The sequence below is a fragment of the Panicum hallii genome, chromosome 8, assembly GCF_002211085.1.
Source record: "Panicum hallii strain FIL2 chromosome 8, PHallii_v3.1, whole genome shotgun sequence".
In the NCBI taxonomy this organism is placed as follows: Eukaryota; Viridiplantae; Streptophyta; class Magnoliopsida; order Poales; family Poaceae; genus Panicum; species Panicum hallii.
The window spans coordinates 26,581,063-26,600,058 of record NC_038049.1 but is presented as its reverse complement, the minus strand read 5'-3'; the positions used below and the strand labels follow the sequence as shown (position 1 = coordinate 26,600,058).

General features: G+C 46.9%; 1 protein-coding gene across 1 annotated transcript; it reads left to right on the top strand.

The window, feature by feature from the left end:
* Positions 1-12,649: 12,649 nt before the first annotated feature.
* On the top strand, positions 12,650-14,796 carry LOC112901932 (cytochrome P450 94B3). The gene has a single exon (XM_025970803.1). It carries the CDS (start codon positions 12,865-12,867, stop codon positions 14,590-14,592), a length of 1,728 nt encoding a protein of 575 aa, XP_025826588.1. The 5' UTR covers positions 12,650-12,864; the 3' UTR covers positions 14,593-14,796.
* Positions 14,797-18,996: the final 4,200 nt, after the last annotated feature.

The window sequence follows — 18,996 nt, the reverse complement described above, 5'->3', positions numbered from 1 at the left end:
GAGTGACGTACAGCCGATTGGAGTGTGGTTGAGGGTATGTGACCGATAGATATATAGACGATCTCTCAGCTGGTAAACCGGCTGATAGAAGTGTGTGGATAAGGATGGGAAAACTAAGGATTGATCGGCCATATTTGACCGACATGGAAAACAACTAGGATCGGCTTGGATCAGCCGATAGCAAGAACCTTAAAATCGTGTGTGCATCTCCGATACATCGACTATGTGCAGCCGATGTAGGACAGAACAAAAGAATTGTATCGGCAATAGCCGACATTAGAAGGGTAACAACCGGATCAGCTAACCAGCTGATGGTAGAAGCATATCAAAAGAAATGCATCGGCCGACAGCTGTTACACAGAAACACCATAGACTCAAAGGAAACGGATGCTTAGCGGCTGAGCTGATAGCCGACGCTGAAACATAGCTGCAGAGATGTATCAGCTAAGCAGCAGATACACATGAACTAACAAGGATCCTTATACGACAAGGAACTTAAGGAAACGGCAATAAAAACAAGGGCAAAGTCTTAATGGCAGGGATATGAGCATTCATGTGAAAGGGTTAACTAAATATCACACGTCTTTACTTGAGACATACATCCTATAATTTACCTTTCAGCTACAACACATGCATATCACATAAGGTACAAATAAAGCATTCATTTCCTAATATTTAACCTAAACCACAAATCAAGGACTTCCAACTGAAGAGCACAACACAAAACTTGTAGATTTTGACCTAAAGGTTCAAACAAAACTGATTTTGCATTTTTATGAACTTCTTACGAAAACCTATGAAATGTAGAAGTTCACTGATTTGAAATAAAGAAGGCTTTGGAAATTTTACAAAGAACACCCTAAAACTTTCTAAATTGAAGCAATTAAGTCCCTGGTCGGGGAAATCAAAGAACAGGAAGATAACGACGATGTTCCGGCAAAGAAGTCGCCGGCATTAGGAAGATTCAGTGGGTCAGAGCAAACCTTGGGGTAACCTTAGTTGTGGAGAAGAACAAACGGAAAGTGAATTCCCGCGGCGAGTAGGATCGGCAGTGAAAAGTGTTCAACGATGGCAAGGTTCCGTGGGTGACGAAGAAGCTTGCCGGGAAAAAAATGGTAGTGGGTGGAGGATGGCTGGAGGGATATTCCTCACGGTGATCCGTGGTGACGGTGATCGGTTGAGCGATCAACGAGAGGTAAGAACTGTTGGATGTTGTGGACCCCTGGGACGAGACGATAGAGCCGGATTGGTTCGCTATGCTGACTCCTTTGCGAACCTCAGGGTTCTCCTGCTCACAGGCTAAGCCTCCACTGCTCACGCGCGTGTGCCGCTGAGACACGGCCGGCACACTCGCGTAGCTTCCTGCAGGACCGCCGCGCCTGATCGCATCTCCGATGCTCCGCTTCTGCTCTGCTCCCACACCAACGGCCCCCAGCCTGCATGCGCGTGGTCGGTTGCCTTGCATATGCACGCGCCTGCAGAAACGAACTGAGTCGGCCGTCAGTTCTGCGTCGCGCGTCGGACCCGCGTCGCTCTGCTTCTGCTTCGACCTCTGCATTGATGGCGGGAGCTCGCCGTGTCTGGCTGCACCTAGCTTCTCCGAGCTCGTTGCACCCAGTTCCCGCCTTCGCTTTGCCGCCTTTCCTTTCGGCTCGTCACGCCATAACCACTCCTCCGCCTTCGCGAGGACCGTGGTCTACCTGCATTAGGGTCGCGCTTTCCATTGCCTTCTCCTCGACGGCCTCCGACGTTCTCCTCGCGCGGCTCCATTGCTCCCACGCGAATCCGTTCGCAGCCGCCGCACTGCAGCTCCTCCCGCATCGCGCGTGACTTCCCTACACACCGTCGTCCTGCACGCCGTGCAACTGCTCCTCCTCTTCCTGCTGCTGGACACGCGCTCGCCTGCGCCACCAACTCCCGCGATGCTCCCGTGACGCCCGCGTCGCGCTGCCGCACCGCGCCGAACCGCAGCCAGCGCCGTCAACTTCCGCACCCGCACGCGCTAGTACCGCGCCCGCTGTGCGCCCCACGGGATCCATGTGCGCCAGAGCGCCTGCTTACGCGCGTCTGCACGGCCACCCGACGCCTCGCTCCACGCCGCCCGGGGCCGCACTGCCCAGCTCCCGCTCGCGCTAGCACCGCCCGCTTGGCTCACGCGCACCGCCTGCCGCCTGCGCGCCGCTGCCAGGAGCCGTCCACACGCCCGCTCGCACCGCACCTGAGCCGCCGCCGCCAGCCGCCCGAGCCCGGTGCTCACGCACGCCGCTCGCGCTCCGCCGCTCCGGCTCGCTCGCGCCTGGCCGCGCCCGAGCCGCCGCACCGGCTCGCGCCACGCCTGCACGTCCGCTCTAGCCCCGCCCGCGCGCCCCGCGCTGCTCCCGTGCCGCCAGCGCCGCGCGCCTGGATCTGCCCGCGCGCTACCTAGGGCCGCCGGCTCCGCGCCGAGCCGCCCGCTGCGGCCTCCGCCTGATCTGCAACCGCATGGAGAAGAGGATGGGAGGCAGGGGAAAAGGAGATGCTGTTCCCAGTGGAGGAAGAAAAGAAGGAAACGCCAGGGAGAAAAGAAATAGAGGAGAAAGGGAAAAGACACTTCCCAAGGACTTATGTGCAATTTCAGAAAATTGCAGGGGTCTTTCTGTAAAACATAAATTTTACATTAATCTAAAACTCTAATGAAGAAATGCCCAAAACGAAAGTTGGAGAGTTTTTCAAACTCTACAACATTGCTTTAGGGCTCAAATTCAAAAACTCAAAACTTATATCTTTACACGTGAAGTTTTGAACAAAAGTTGGATTTGAATTACTTTTGTTCTAAAGAGCGTAACTTTATAAAATTCAGGATCTAAATGCAAGCATTTATGAGACGTCATAATGACGGAATAGACTCATCATAATGATTGGATAGACACGTCATGATGACTTGCACTTTTTACACTTTAATCCTGAATAACTTTGAGAATTACTTTTGTAAATCAAATACTTGCATAAAAGGACTTGTACTTTTATAAAATTACATAAACACCCTTATTTTTACCATTTTACCCAAACTTTTACACAATTCAACACATGCATTTTCAATGCAACTTTCTGGATAAATATATATTTTTACAGGGCATAAAGTAAGAAAAACATGTTTGCAAAACCACCCTTCACTTATTTTGAAGTTACCCCTTATCCAATCTCGTTTTACAAAAACAACCCTAGTTTTTCCATAATTACAAAAATACCCTTTTTACTTGCACTTTAAATTTTCAAAAGCTTCACATAAGCATACACAAGCTTTACACTATTAAGTACATACTTCACACTAACAAATAATGTGCCTAGCTTACAAGTACATGAACTGTCACACGACTGAGGTGAGAACTGCTGCCTCTAAAGAGAGAAGACCTATCCAAAGATGTGGAGCCATCATTCTTCTTTCCTTGACTCCTTGAAGATGAGGAGACATCCTTCTTTCCCTTCAAAGAGTGCACAAATGACCTCATCCTGAAAGAAATGGATTATGGATAGTTAATATCATATAAAGCAATGGTAAATAGAAGATAACAAGTTTCATAACATCAATTAGCAAATAATACACTACTAAGAAAAACTAGTTCTTACATCACATTACATGTTAAAAGTCGTCGGGGTCATCTTCTTCAGTTATGGTGTCACCATGACTAGTACCATGCCTTGTTTCATATGTTGTCAACATTACTTTGGTTGCACGACGTGGTCGTTTTTTCTTACGGACCTTAGAAACTATTATATCACCGGTGTCACCATCTAATTTTTCAAGTGCCATCCCAACATCAACTTCAAAAGGTCCATTACACTCATCTTCCTGATATGCTTCAGGAACATTACGATCAAGCTCACTTTCACTGTAACCTTCATCTCCACTAATAGGCAATCGACCAGGAGGACATACTTTCTGAACAATCCACCATGGTTCTAAACTTTCCGAACGGCATGGATACGACATATAATATACCATCTCAACTTGATGTGCAAGGACAAATGGATTGTAACCTAAAAGTCGCAATTTATGGTTCACCTCCACTAAACCAAGTTTTTTGTTATGCTTTACCGCAGAACCTAATTTATTATTGAACCAATCACGATAAAAGAACACAACTCTTAAATCTTTTGAACCTTCAAACTTTAGCTCCACTATATTTTGAATGACACGGAAATACTCCGTGATAATACCATCTGATGCACTCGCGGTGGTTACAACTCCACTATTCGTTGTGGCAGCATGTGGATTTTTTGCCTCAAACTTGGTTGAACAGAACCGAAATCCGTTTATGTCATAAGAACCATAACTCCTTGCAGTCGTGCTTCCATTTGAAAGCTGCCTTAGATCATCATGGACACTGCTATCCCTCATGCACTACAAGTTTAAAATTTTGTTAACTCAAAATGATTTATGTAAATAAGGTACTTAGAGTAGCAATGCTTACATGTTTCCTAAACCATGTGACAAAATTGGGACCACCACGTAAACCCTCACCCCGTAAGGTTTCAACCTATTTAGCAGTTGGTTGTCGTGCATATCTCCATTCTTCTTGATCAAACAACCTACATATTCTTTATTTAGCACAAGTACATCGCTAAACGCGAATCACATATGAGATATATGGTGGTACTTACACAAAATATTTGTCCATCTCCTCCATATTTGTGTACATATACAACAATGCAGTGTTCCATTCTTGTATGCACATTTCATAAACCAAACTAACACCGACGGCCTTACCAGTCCACTAAAACAACTTGAGATTGCTTCTCGGTGTCTCATGTGAGGTGTGGTAGCGCGGTATATGAGCATTAATATTATTTTCTTCTGCAAAATATGTGCTCGTGCAGTATGAGATCTCCTTGAGATAGAATGCCTCAGCAATGCATCCCTCCAGTCGTGTTTTATTACCGATAGTTGCTTTAAGCCTCTTTAAGTCTCGTTCTAAAAAGTACATCCACCTGTACTGTACGGGGCCACCGACCTCGTTCTACAAGTGTTGCATTACATTCATGAAACCCGGGGGGAACACCTTCTCCATCCTTACATACTAAGACAGGTATTTCCTTACTCAGTTTTCTAATTGTATTTTTGTTAACTTCTTTTGCACATCTTCGAAGTACCCACGGAGCATCACAAGCAACAACCTTTCCATGATGATATGATAATCATGACTCTTCAAACCATTCATTTTTCCAGTTACAATGTTCACCGCCCGTTTCAGATTAGCTGCATATCCATCAGGAAATTTTAGGTTCTTCAGCCAGAAAAGAACCTCTTTCCTCTGAGCAGGCTTAAGATAATACTTAGCACGTGGCTTCCCCATATGTCCAGCTTGATTGGGTCTCAGATTAAGGGTTGGCCGAACACATATTTCGGCTAAGTGTTGCCGAGCTTTCAAATTATCTTTAGTCTTATCTTTGAAATCAAAAACCATACTAATTACACTTTCAGCAACATTGCGCTCTTGATGCATTACATCTAGATTATGTGGAAGGATCAGAGCAGTAGCATAAGGAAGGCTCCAAATGGCAGCTATATGAGTCCAATTATGCTCCTCTTTGAACCCTTGAAACCCATCATCTGTGGCAATTAACCGACAATGGCTTGCTACAATCTCCTGACTGGTCAAACGCTTGGGTGGACCCTTAGTAACGATTGTGTCCTTGCGAAAGACATCTCTTTGACACCTAAACGAGTGATCATGAGGCAAGAACCGACGGTGATAATCAAAAAAGCAGAATTTGCCACCATATTTCAAACGAAAAGCATCTGTATTACCCATGCATACCGGACAACATAGACGACCGTGCCTGCTCCACCCCGAGAACATTCCATATGCATGGAAATCATGAATAGACTAAAGAAATACTACCCGCATATTGAAGTATTCCTTCATACTGCTGTCATATGTCCTAACTCCATTCCACAACTCAAGCAGCTCATCAATCAATGGTTGCATGAACATGTTCAAACGCTTACCGGGATTGTCAGGCCCAGGTATAATGAGAGTCAAGAACACATACTCATCCTTCATGCATAATGATAGTGGAAGATTGTATGGAATTGTAATCACTGGCCAACATGAGTAGGGGGCAGCATTTGAGTTAAAGGGAGTGAAGCCATCAGTGGCCAACCCAACACGCACATTCCGGGGGTCTCTTGCAAAACTTGGATCACAATGATCGAGGGCCGTCCAAGCCGTACCATCAGATGGATGACTCATGCATCCTGTATTATTATGAATTCCCTCTTTGTGCCATCTCATATGTTTTGCAGTCTTCTAAGATAGTTACAACCTTTGAAGCCTTGGTTTCAAAAGTAGGTACCGTAACACCTTAACGGGCACACTTGTTATTTGCACACTTCCATCTTTGTTCATCACCTTCTTATATCTGCACTTCTTACAAAACCAACAGTACTTGAGATTTTTATTTTTCTTCCAAAATAACATGCAATTGTTCTCACACACGTGGATTTTCTAATACGGCATCCCTAAACCAGCTAACAGCTTTCTTGAGTAGTAAAAATCTTTCGGAAACTTGTGAGGTTTCGGAAGCATGTCCAATATTAAGTCAACAAGATTATCGTAACAACTTACTGAAAAGTTGTACTTCGACTTAATAGCCATTAACCGTGTCACAGCAGCAAGCTGTGATAAAGTAGTGGCCTCATGTAATGGTTCTTTTGATGATGCAAGCAGACCAAAATATTCCGGAAGCTCAGCTGCATTCTCAACCTGCTCGACAAAATCATCCATCATTGCATCTGTTCTATCTTCATTTTCCGCAAAGCTATCAACTAGGTTGTATGCCTGTGACTCCCCATGCTCGTACCACCTCTCATAATTTGGCATGAAACCAAACTTGCAAAGGTGATGCTCCATATCAATCTTGACTTGACGAGAACAATTCTGACACTTGTTACATGGACACTTTGCCAAACCACCGTCAGGAGACAATGAAAATACATGATCAATAAAAGCTAGTGTGTTGACCATCCACTCTCGCGTAGGCATTCCGTTACTTCTCCAACCATCATACATCCAACTTCGATCATCTCCCATTTTCTCAAACTAGCTACTTCATTAACGAAATTGAGAATGTTACTTCCTTAACGATACTAAGCAAACAAAAATTATCAAGCATATGTAACACAAATCTTTTTAGATATCATTAATGCTATATATTTTCTAAAAAATGAATCAGAAATTTTATAACAATCATAAATTTTCTACGAACAGAATCATAAATATAGTTACAATAAGACCAACCACATTTCTAATAGTATTAACCAAAAGACAACTACAATCAACAGGTTAATAACTGAGCTCGAGCAGGGGACGGCCGAGAGGAGCGCGTCGGCGGCGGCTTGGACATGTGGGTGGCGGCAGCACGGGGGCAGCACGGGCAGCACGGGGGGGGGGGGTGGGTGGGTGGGGGGGGAGGGGCGGCAGCAACACGGGTACAGGGGGCGGCGGCGCGCAAGGGGCGGCGGCCGTGTGCAAGGACGGCCGCGGGGCACGCGGGGGCGCGGGGTGGCAGGCGGCGGGCGCGTGCGCGGACAGGGGCGCGCGTAGGGCAGCGGGGGCGGCGGGCGACAGGGCGGCGGGTGGCGGGCGGCGGGCGCGAGGAGCGGCGGGCGCGGGCGGGGGCGCGCGGGGGGCGGCGGGAGGCGGGCGCGGCGGGCGGCGGGGCGGCGGCGCGGTGCGGCGGGGCGGCGGGCGGCGGGCGTGGGCGGCAGTGAAGGCGGGGAATAGGAGGGAAGGTGAGCTGGTGAGTAGATAGGGCAAGTGCAATTTCATCGGCCAATTGAGGCCGACGAAAATATACTTATTTTCGTCAGCTTAGGTCAAGCCGATAAAAATGTGACTATATTTTCGTCGGCTTAGGTCAAGCCGACGAAAATGTGACTATAGTTTCGTCGGCCCTCGCTTGGCCGATGAAAATAGTACTTTAGTTTCGCCGGCCAGTATCAGGCCGACGAAAATAAGTGCAATTTCGTTGGCTTTTTCAGGCTAACAAACAAATACAGTTGTTTTCGTCGGTTTGCCGTGGACCGATCAAAATAAATGTGGCCGACGAAACTAAGCTGTTTTGGTGTAGTGTATCGGATGAATACGAGTTCTCGTCATTGGGGCACACCCATTCAGAGTTATGCATGTTACTTAGGAGTTTTCAAAAAAATCTCCAAAAGATGTGAGACGGATCTGGTCGTCCATCAAGAGAGAACCACCAAAACACGTGGTAAAGATGGCCAGCATGCACGGGCCATACGTACTATCTTAGGGCTGGAGTGAGCTCACACAAGCAAGGCAGTTGCAACCACGTCAGGGCCTTCAATTTGTCCGCGTCAAAAACGATGGCAGCCACGTCGTAGTGAGCGTCGCGGGGAGGAACACGCCGCGCCATCCCGTCTCGCGAAAGCACACCCGTCCGCGAGCCCAGAACAAAGAGGCCGGCCGGCTGGAGGAGGAAAGCGGCCATGGATCGGACGGAGCCCCTCTTGACCGGGTTCTCTATGCTGAGGAGGCGGGGAACATGTTGCCGGTGGCCGTTGCTTTCGCGCACCACATGTACAGGCGGCGGCGTTGAATTGAGCATGGGCGCGCGCAGAGATATTTGCCTCTCCGGGCATTGCGTTCTTGAGCCGTTCGTGGAAAGCAGGACGCGCCGCAAGCTGCAGACGGGTAGACAACGTGCGTGCGCGCGCGCAACGTTACAGCTAGCTGGTTGATGACTGATGAGGATTCTTTATATGGGAGTTCTCATTTCAGCCGTCAGATCCGACCACATGCCTAATGGATGGTCACAACTATGTTGGTTTTCAATTTCCATGGTTTTTTTTTGAGGTAGGATAGCCGGATAGGAATACGCAGCCTTGTGAATTTCATGGAGCTAGGCAACCGCCAACAATGTTAGTGGTAAACACATGATTATTGCATGACTTGGGTCTAGGCAAGGAGTTAGGTTTTGATAGAAAGAACATTGTTACACGGATATTTAGAGCAAACGACGCTTAGATGGAATCGTGTCGTGTTCTTCGGTTAACAGGAACCGAAGAACACGACACAGATCCATATAAGCACACTTGGCACGCAAGATGTGCACCTAATAAGAGCTGTGATTTCATTGCAAACTATAATTTGAACTACTAAAATGGACAGCACGATCGAGAACTATGGGAATTCTTCTAGAAATGAATAAAACGTTAACATATCTGACGAAAGGCTCATGTAAGGTCCGGACTGGATTTTGCTGATCTAATGGGGAGCCATGTTGATAGCAGTTGCTTTCATGCTTTTGTGTAAGAGCATGCATCCTTGCACGGAGAATTGCAAACGCATGCCTCTTCTGGGTTTGCTTTCGCGGGTGCTCCATGGAAAGTTGGCTCAGCTATATTCTCAGACGGTGTACATGCAACGTGCTTCCGTTGCAACTTGGACAATTGACATGGTTAGGTACGGACAACTTGAACACTGGGCGATCGATAGGAACACGAGGAAGTTGGTTTTGCTCATTCCCACCGTACCCTCTCTGTTTATACATTTAGCTATATTAGGTACGGTGCACGGAGCTTCCAGTTAATGTTTGTCTTGTACTTCTTTTTCTTGTGAAATATTGACACTCATGCACATATACACACTTACCTCTATGAATACGCACAAACTCTATTCCTGTGAGCACTTTTGAGAGACGAGGGTTGCAAATTTTGAAATTGACCAAATCACTACTGTCATGTCAAGTACCGCTAAAGGAACAACACTGCTAGCTAGTTTCTAGATTAAATCCAAAAAATTGCGAGCACCTATACTTTCCACTGTAAGGGAACCAAACCATCTCGGTCAGTAAGTGCGCGCTGTCTCGTGTTTCAACATGAACTTGTTGACTAAATTAACCGCTCACACAAAAACATGTCCTGTTCTTAGTGATAACTATTCGACTATAGACAATTAATAATACACCAATATGAAATCACTTTCTCATAATTACGACATGTTCACACAACCCTAGCCCTCCCGATTAAACGCGAATCAGCAAAGATGGCAGAAGTGAGGGCAAAAAACATGGATGCCAAGGTTCATGTCAGAACCCCCCACCCCCAGGGAGAGCAGTGTAGTAGTGAGCAAACCAACTGCTAGTGGAGCATCGAACGCCGGAACAAAGGAGCAAGACGAAGCTCTACGCAGGGGTTTAGACCAAACCGGCCTTTAATTTAGGCAATTACGCATACTCATAATGTAGATCAATTTACCTTCGCCATAGGTGGATCTTCACCTTGGATCCGCCACTGGCGGGGATCAGATTATAGAAAAGATGGAAGAGCATCAGCCCAAGGTAATATAGGTACTGGGAAGATGAGGCAATAAGACAGCATGCAAGGAAGGCGGTCAGGTGTGAGAGCGACTTGCATTATATTGGTTTAATTTCACAGTAGGTGGATGGACAATAGATTAGGCACGCATAAATTATTCCTATCGGCATTCAATTATTGTCCTAGTTTGATGACAAAAGCATCTGGGCATTGTCTATACAGTATGAAACTTGTGAATAGGAGCAACCGCAACACTTGTAGGGATCTGAATGAACAACTCTAGTTTCCAACTGTGCAGTTCGTTCGTACTACCCACGTTTATCTTGGGAAGACAACATACACGACTAAACAACAAAGATTCTGCACAATAACAACTTCAGAAAAAGTACACATGTCGTTGCTGTAGACAAAACATAAAAGTACACATGTATTGCAAGCGACAACAGTAGCTGAATCAAAGTACGAAGTTACTATTAACTAGGTTCCCTACTCCTGCTGCTATATGCCATTAGATGGCCATTGTTTCCACTAGCTACACTCTTTAAATCTAGTGGTTGTTGCTATCACAGTCCTAACCGTAGGCTGCACTGTCTATCAAGAGAAAAAAGAGGGTGTGCTGTGCCCGTGAGCTAGTAACGTTCCTTGTCTTCTCCTTCACATGATCCAGACAAAGCAGTTGCTGTTGTCCTCTCAAGTCTCAACTATGACCTGTGTTTGGGCTGGGCAAATTTCTCGCGGATTTCCTCCTATCCAAGGAGGTATAATAAAATTGGAACTTTTTCTAGTCCCTGATGGAAGAGGCATGGATAACTCCTAGCTAGTTCACTAGCTAATCACATGTTGATCTAAAGGTCACTTTCTGACGTGGACTGTGTACTATGCAATTATCCTATCAGCTAGATTTTTCTAATTTAGACTTAGTTTTTAGGCATGAGGCTGAGAGGGACTATAAGGAAAAAAACAAGTACAGACGCATCCATGGATGTTGATGTTGAACTGCCCAAGGCAAGGCACTACTCTAGTCCTTGCAGGAATTTAAAACAGAAAAGATGCCTGCTGACAGACAGCACCTCCCTTCTCTAATTTATAGCGGAGTCATCGTTGGCACTGAAATCCATCTCTGCAAGGACAGTTGGAGATTGGAAATTTAAAGGAGAGAGCTATATGTGATCCAGGACAGCTAGCTGCCTAAGGATCAACAATTCATTCATGAGCAACACACAAATGTTTAGTAGGGTAGAGAGCTTAAAGAAAATGGGTTGCTGTGCTTCTGAGAAGGTGTGCTTATAGCATAGTTTGGTTCTCAATTTGGCTTTAAACTAAACAGAGATGGATCCATACATATGAATTATTCATGAGACACAGAGGGGAACCTTTCCACTCAACGAAACGGAGTTGTACCGAGGTTGTTCTGCATCGCGGATCCATTTGGATGAATTGTTGGAGCATGACAAGAAAAGGAGAGCTAAGGTTCATGAGCGGGAATACTTACAAAGTACTACATAATGTATAGAAATATGTTTTAAGGAAGCATTGGTTTTAAAATACTATAACAATTAAAATAATGTGGGCGATAAAGTATTATGTGACAAAAAACCTTCAACAACATCTAGGTGTATTGGAAATCTTTTGATGATTTATTCCTTTTATTTGTTCAAATGTGATTTGCATATATATATATATAATATGTCACTCCCATTTCACAAGCTACGTCTTTCTATTGTTTCTCGAATAATGTTTTTAACTTCTTTGTTTATTTTTTATTCATCATTTGCAAAATGTAATTGAATTTGATCTCAAAATCTTGAAGATCATAGCAGATTTCTCTCCTTGTGCTCTACAGGTCTGGTTATAGAAGAAACATAGTATCCTTTAATTGTGATACTGTACCTAGCTAGTCAACCTTATTAGTTAGCTTAACTGTAGCCTCCTAGCTAGGCCTGGTTACTTGGGCTCTTGGGACTGAATCCTACACGTCTTTTCCGCCCAATTCAGCATCTTAGCTAGGAATTCAAATTTGAGGTTTAGTCCAATTTCCTTTCTTTCCAAGACCCAACGTACTCCTAGCTCTTGCTAGGTAAACTATAGAGACAATCGGGGTTTAGAATATACCAGTGGTCCCGTTGAGCTGGCCTTACCTTGAACATGAAAAAAAATGCAGCGACCAAATAAAAGCCAAGCAAAAAATTATTAAATCATCTAGATAAAGTTATTTTCCTAGAAATTAAACGGTTAAAACATATTAAATTAGGTCACATCATTGCAATAGTGTTTTCATACATAATCAATACAAGACAACTTAAATATAAAGTCGACATCAACTGTGTATATGTGCATTTATGGCGCAGTAAGACCAATTATTGTATCGCAAATACGAGCAATTATTGTGAAACAAGTTTTGCGAAAGAGCAGAACAGCCCGTGAAACGGCGACGCCGAACAACACCTTCGCCCCCATGATCCCCAACCAGACAAACAAGTGGAGTCCTGGCCTCCCCCACCTCTACAAAAACGTGGGCATTAACAAGGACCCCTCAAGGAGGCATGGACCTCCAATGGCGATCCTGCCGACCTCGCACCGGTACCTCACCCTCTACCCTGATATGTCCACGCATATACATATATATATATCGCCGAATAGTGTGCGCTCTCTCTCCCATGCCTCCTCCCTTCTTCATTCCTCCTCTCACTTGGAATTCTTATTGTAAGTACAGCATGATCTGCTACATGCCGTGGTTGGTGGCATGCTGCCTCCTGCTGCTCTTGTACAGCGTCAGGCTCAGGTCTGGCTGGAGCCATGGCCACGGGCCGAGGAGCTACCCGGTGATCGGGTGCCTGGTCGCCTTCTATCAGAACCGGTTCCGGCTGCTGGATTGGTACACCGAGCTGCTGGCGGCGTCGCCAACGCAGACGATCGTCGTGGACCGGCTGGGCGCGCGGCGGACCGTGGTGACCGCGAACCCGGTGAACGTGGAGCACATCCTCAAGGGTAACTTCGGCAACTACCCCAAGGGGAAGCCCTTCACCGACATCCTCGGCGACCTGCTCGGCACCGGGATCTTCAACGTCGATGGCGAGCTGTGGTACGCGCAGCGGAAGCTGGTGAGCCACGAGTTCTCGGCGCGCGCGCTCCGGGAGCTGGAGTTCGCCGTGCTCGAGGACGAGGCGCGGGACCGCCTCGTGCCGGCGCTGGGCCTCGCCGCGGGGCGCGGCGACGCCGTCGACATGCAGGACCTGCTCCGCCGCTTCTCCTTCGACGTCATCTGCCGGGTGTCGCTGGGCGTTGATCCCGGGTGCCTCGACCCGGCATTGCCGGCGCCCAGACTGGCCGCGGCGTTCGACGCCGCGGCCGGGATCATCGCCAGGCGCGGCGCCGCGCCGGTGGCCGCCGTGTGGAAGGCCAAGCGCGCGCTGGACCTCGGCTCCGAGCGCCGGCTGCGCAAGGAGATCAGGGTCATCCACGAGGCTGTCATGGACCTCATCCGCACCCGCAAGAAGGAGCGGGCGCTGGTCAACGACGGCGACGGCCGGAGGAGCGACCTTCTGTCCCGGATGATCGAATGCGGCTACCCCGACGAGGCGATCCGCGACATGGTGATCAGCTTCATCATGGCCGGCCGCGACACGACGTCGTCGGCGCTGACGTGGTTCTTCTGGCTGCTCACCCGCCACCGCGACGTCGAGCGGGAGGTCCTGCGCGAGATCGCGGGCGGCGCGAGCCTCGCCGCGGGCGGGCAGGGCAAGATGCGCGTGCTCCACGCGGCGCTGTGCGAGACGATGCGTCTGTACCCGCCGGTGGCGTGGGACTCGAAGCACGCGGCGGCGGGCGACGTGCTGCCCGACGGCACCCGCGTGGAGCGCGGCGACCGCGTCACCTACTTCCAGTACGGCATGGGGCGGATGGAGTCCATCTGGGGCGCCGACGCCGCCGAGTTCAGCCTGCAGCGCTGGCTGTCCCTGCCGGAGGACAACGCGCCGCCCGCCGCCGTCGCCGGCGTGTCGCCGTTCAAGTACCCCGTGTTCCAGGCCGGGCCCCGGACGTGCCTCGGCAAGGAGATGGCCTTCGTGCAGATGAAGTTCGTGGCCAGTATCGTGCTCCGCCGGTTCGAGCTCGCCCCCGTCGACGAGGGCCGCGTGCCGGTGTTCCTGCCGCTGATGACGGCGCACATGGCCGGCGGGCTCAACGTGACGGTGAGGAGCAGAGGGGATCAGATCACCGCTGCAGCTGCGGCAGCAGGCAGCAAACCCGTTGCAGCTGGAGCTCCCAATTGATCGAGCACTCCTCCATCCAGTAGTTAACTCCCATCCCATCCCATGTAAGTACAGACCAATTAAAATCAGGATTATTATTTAGTTCACATATATACATCTATAAATTCCTGAGGATTATTACTGCTGCTTACAAATAGTGTACACTTTGTACCATATCATGATCAAATGAAAGAGATACACAACAAGCATACAAATTTTCATTCATCCAGAAAAGATACGCCCATAAACCGTTTTTCATGAATATTCATTATATTCACATATATCGACATATTGTCTACGTCAATATATTGTCTACATCAATAAATTGGTCGGGTGTACATCAATTTCGACGAACCGTAACAAGCCATCTTATGGATCGCGCGAATTCCGCCCCAACCCCCCCCCCCCCCCCCCAACACACACACACACAAAGTTCTTCGCTACACTGCCGGAACAACAGTGAATTGAAATTCTCGCATACATCCAAACTAAACGTGCCTGAAAACATTCGTCTCGATACGTCACGAGCCTGGAGAGATCCGTTTCACCTAATACTACTCTCTGCTGAGGCAGGTTGATCTTTCCGCGCCATGTTTTTGGCCATGTGCGCGCAATTTGCAATGAGCTAGCATGATGCGAGTTCCGGAAAGTTGATGGGCCTGGTTGCTAAGAATAATTATGGGCGTAATTAAGGGGGTTAGTTGAAGGATGGACGGACGTGCCCACGAACGAAAGTTAGCCGTCGCCGTTGCAAGAAGAACCGGAGGCCACACGTTGTGGAAACCCGCCGGAGACACACACGCATCGCTGGGCTGGGCAACAACGAAAGGCTCCCGTCGAACTTTGCCCCGTTCCATGCCTTGACGTCGCCACGACGAATAGAAAAAAATGTGTTTCCGCGTTGGTTCCACGACGCAGCATGGACCACGTGCAGAATATAGAGCCAACCGCATCGCCATCGCAATCTCGAGATGTGCCCTCCCTCCACACGGAACTACAGCTAGGTCATGCGTATGATGTGAATGTGCATGTGGGAGTAACTAGCTAGTTGGTGGTGAGGAGGAATATATAGGTGGTGTGCTATTTTCGTGTTGGGGGATGAAACTGCAAGGTATTGAAATTTTCGCGATCCGGAAGGTGGCGTGCGTGAATACACGGGAGGGTGGATTAAGGGGAAGCTTTGCTGTAACACTGTTCATAGCACTATTTTTTAATGATTAAGAAAGTTTGTTTGATTCGGACACAGTAGAACGTCCACTTCATCATGTAGAAGCCAAAAACGGTCCCTCCGACCTAGAAACTTCAAAGGATAGGCCTCACCCTAAAAGGTTGGTTGCAAAGTTGGTTTTGCAATGTTGGTTTTATGTGTCACCTATTTTTTCCATATTTCCTCTCCAGGTCGTTTTCTCTACCCTTTTATTCTTGTGCCTATATCTCTCTCATTCGTCATCATATTTCTTTATTTTTACTCTCTTAGCTACCCACTCCATCTACCCATGTATTACTTTTTTTAATGCAAAACAACGTTTCTGAACATATGTAAAGACTGAGCCAGTAGATCGTGAAATTGATGAAGTCACAATAGCTAGGTGCATCATTATCAACGTGCACATCACCTGCTACTGGAAAGAAAATAACTGTAAATATGAGTGCCTCGCTAAGTTTGGAATGCACACTTTGATCGACAGATTTTAGGATACCAATATTATATCAGATATAAGCTCCGCCCAATTCGTATCGCTCCTCCTACCTCAACTCTATCTGCTCCTCCGATCCTCCTCGCTGCTGTTGTTGTGCTCTCGGTCTCGCCTCTCTGTCAATCCAATATTAATGTCGTTGCGCCATGTGGAATCTCTTTTGTTCTCTTGCGTACCAAGATAGAGAGATAAGGGAGACAATGCAATGGCATGGAATCTCGGTAGAAGGGTTATCGACCACTGATAGCATTGACCACAAGCCATGACCCAGTGCCAATAATCCAAAAGAAGGGGGACCATTTTAGCGCTGCTCATACAGGAGACACCAAATTTTGCTAGTGCTGCTGTCGAGAAATGGGAGCTGGCCATAGCCAGCATGTGTGCTTTACCGTTGGACCACACTGCAAAGTTCTTGAGCAGGACCTGATGGCTTGGCCATTTCTTCTTGGAGCACCCGGAGGCTCCAAGAAGATAGTGAGAGATAGAATACCAGTAAAGGATGAATCCCGGTTCAACGGTGGCCATGAATACAAAGCCAGTCTGAAAGTTTTATATGGGATGTAATCCAATATCCAAATTACAAGAAGGGGTATACAAAATTATGCAATCCCTAGAATATAATAAACGCAATACATAAAGGGTGTAAAAAGAGCACTAATTTACTTCAAGATCCGTGAATCTAGTACTGACCACCCAATTATGTAAGTCAGGCGGCGAAAAAATCCAATATAAGTGTATAGAAAAGATTGCAGTATCTTGTACAGTCTAGGTTCTTGTGCTTATTAGGACAATACGGTGATTAGTTTATCTGAAGAAATATGCTCGTCAGATTGTTGGAGGAACTATGATGTCCATCAATCCACAGATGTGCGCAGTCTTGGCTGTTGGCTCATTTTTAATTGTCTGACCATTGATTAGTGTTGGGCACAGTGGACTTGGCACACATCGTAGGTCAACTTTATTGCTAGTCTGGAGGAACCAATGTGCTGCCATGCAGGGGAAACCGACTTTCTGAATAGTGTATTCTGATGACCAGTTTTTACAGAAACTGCTGATGGACCACGTGCAGAATATATCAGCGACATCTCAATCCCAATCTCGATGTGACTCGCTTTCACACGGAACTACTACCATATATATATACATACTCGATCCATTTTAAATTGTAGATTATTTTTGCAAATCTAGATACATAGTTTTTACTATGTATATAGGCATAGTGTTTATGTAGCTGTATAGTAAAATTTATGAATTTAGATTTGCCAAAACGATCTATAATTTGGAACGGATGGTGTAGTAATTATAAATTGGTCTATCTAAGCTAGGAACTTTTGCTAGCTAGCGATTTTTGGGAAAGTGAAATGTCCACTATAGGTGCACCATAAATGTCCACTTCATCGATCTAGAAACTAAAAACAGTCTACTCCATCCTAGAGATTTCTAAGGATACACCTCACCACCAAAGGTTAGTTACAAAGTTGGTTTTGCATGATAGCCCTCTATGCCACCTGGTATTTTTCAGAATGGCTCATCACACCATCCTAAATCCCCTACCCCTTTTGTCAAACATACGTTTTCATCCTTGAATTTTCTACCTAGCCTCAATTTGGACCCTTAACTACCAAAGCGGCTATTTTAATCCTTAAATTTTTCTTTTGGACTCAATTTCATCCCTCAACCTACATGGCATGCCACATTATTGTGCCATGTCAGCGTAGAATTACTATGGTTTCTTTCATGGTGGCCATGTACATAAATTTAATATGTCCCTTCTTGTCTCCAATATGCATCACATGTCCCATTGAATCCATTTGGTTGGCATTCTATTATGGTAATTTGTTGGTAGAGCAAAATGAAACATGTTTGACGGTTAACAAAGGACATGGAAAAAATATGCAAACTGAAATAGCATAGCTGCATGGCTATTTTATTGTGTCTACCCTTGTGTACAGGCTGGTTGGCTGGCCTAATGGAGGACCCTTCACCGACATGGCACGACACCACAGCATGCCATATAGGATAAGGGATCATATTGAGGTCCTTAGGAAAGTTTGAGAACTGAAATAGTTATTTTGATAGTTGAGGGACAAATTTAGCCTTGAGAGAAAATTCGAGGATGAAAATGCTTACTCTGCCTTCTTTTTTTTCTCATGTCTTTCTCCATTCGATTATCACTTCTCTTGTTTCCTTTCTCGGTGTGTTCTCTGTTCACAGTGCCTGCTCACGTATCCTTTCATCTACACCTCATGCCTCGTTGCCATCTCCATTGCTCCTAGGGCCACCTCTCGACCGCCACTTTGTGCCCTCAACACACTACATCTATATTGTCAGTGCAATAGTATCGTTGCCACACCATGAGAAGCATGTCCTAGTTCTTGCATTTTTAGTGGTATGGTAGAGCCGGAACCAAGAGAGACTAGTTCATCAAATATATGTGGAGGGGGCGTTGACCATGGATAGCTTAGCATTGGTATGAATCAATATGGTGTATGTCCCAAAGCTGTAAGAAGTTGTTACAACACTAGATTGAGCAAGTGGTGCCGTTGAGGATGATGGAGATAGCATAGGTAATTGCAAGAGATCGTCGCAAGGATTGTGAGATGTGGTAGGCACTACTAGAAAACGGTCTATCGGTACCAGCACGTTAGTGCCGGTCAAAAACGAGCCGGCACTAACGTGCCTGAACAGTGCAAGGCGGGCACGTTAGTGCCGGCTAGAAATCCCAGCC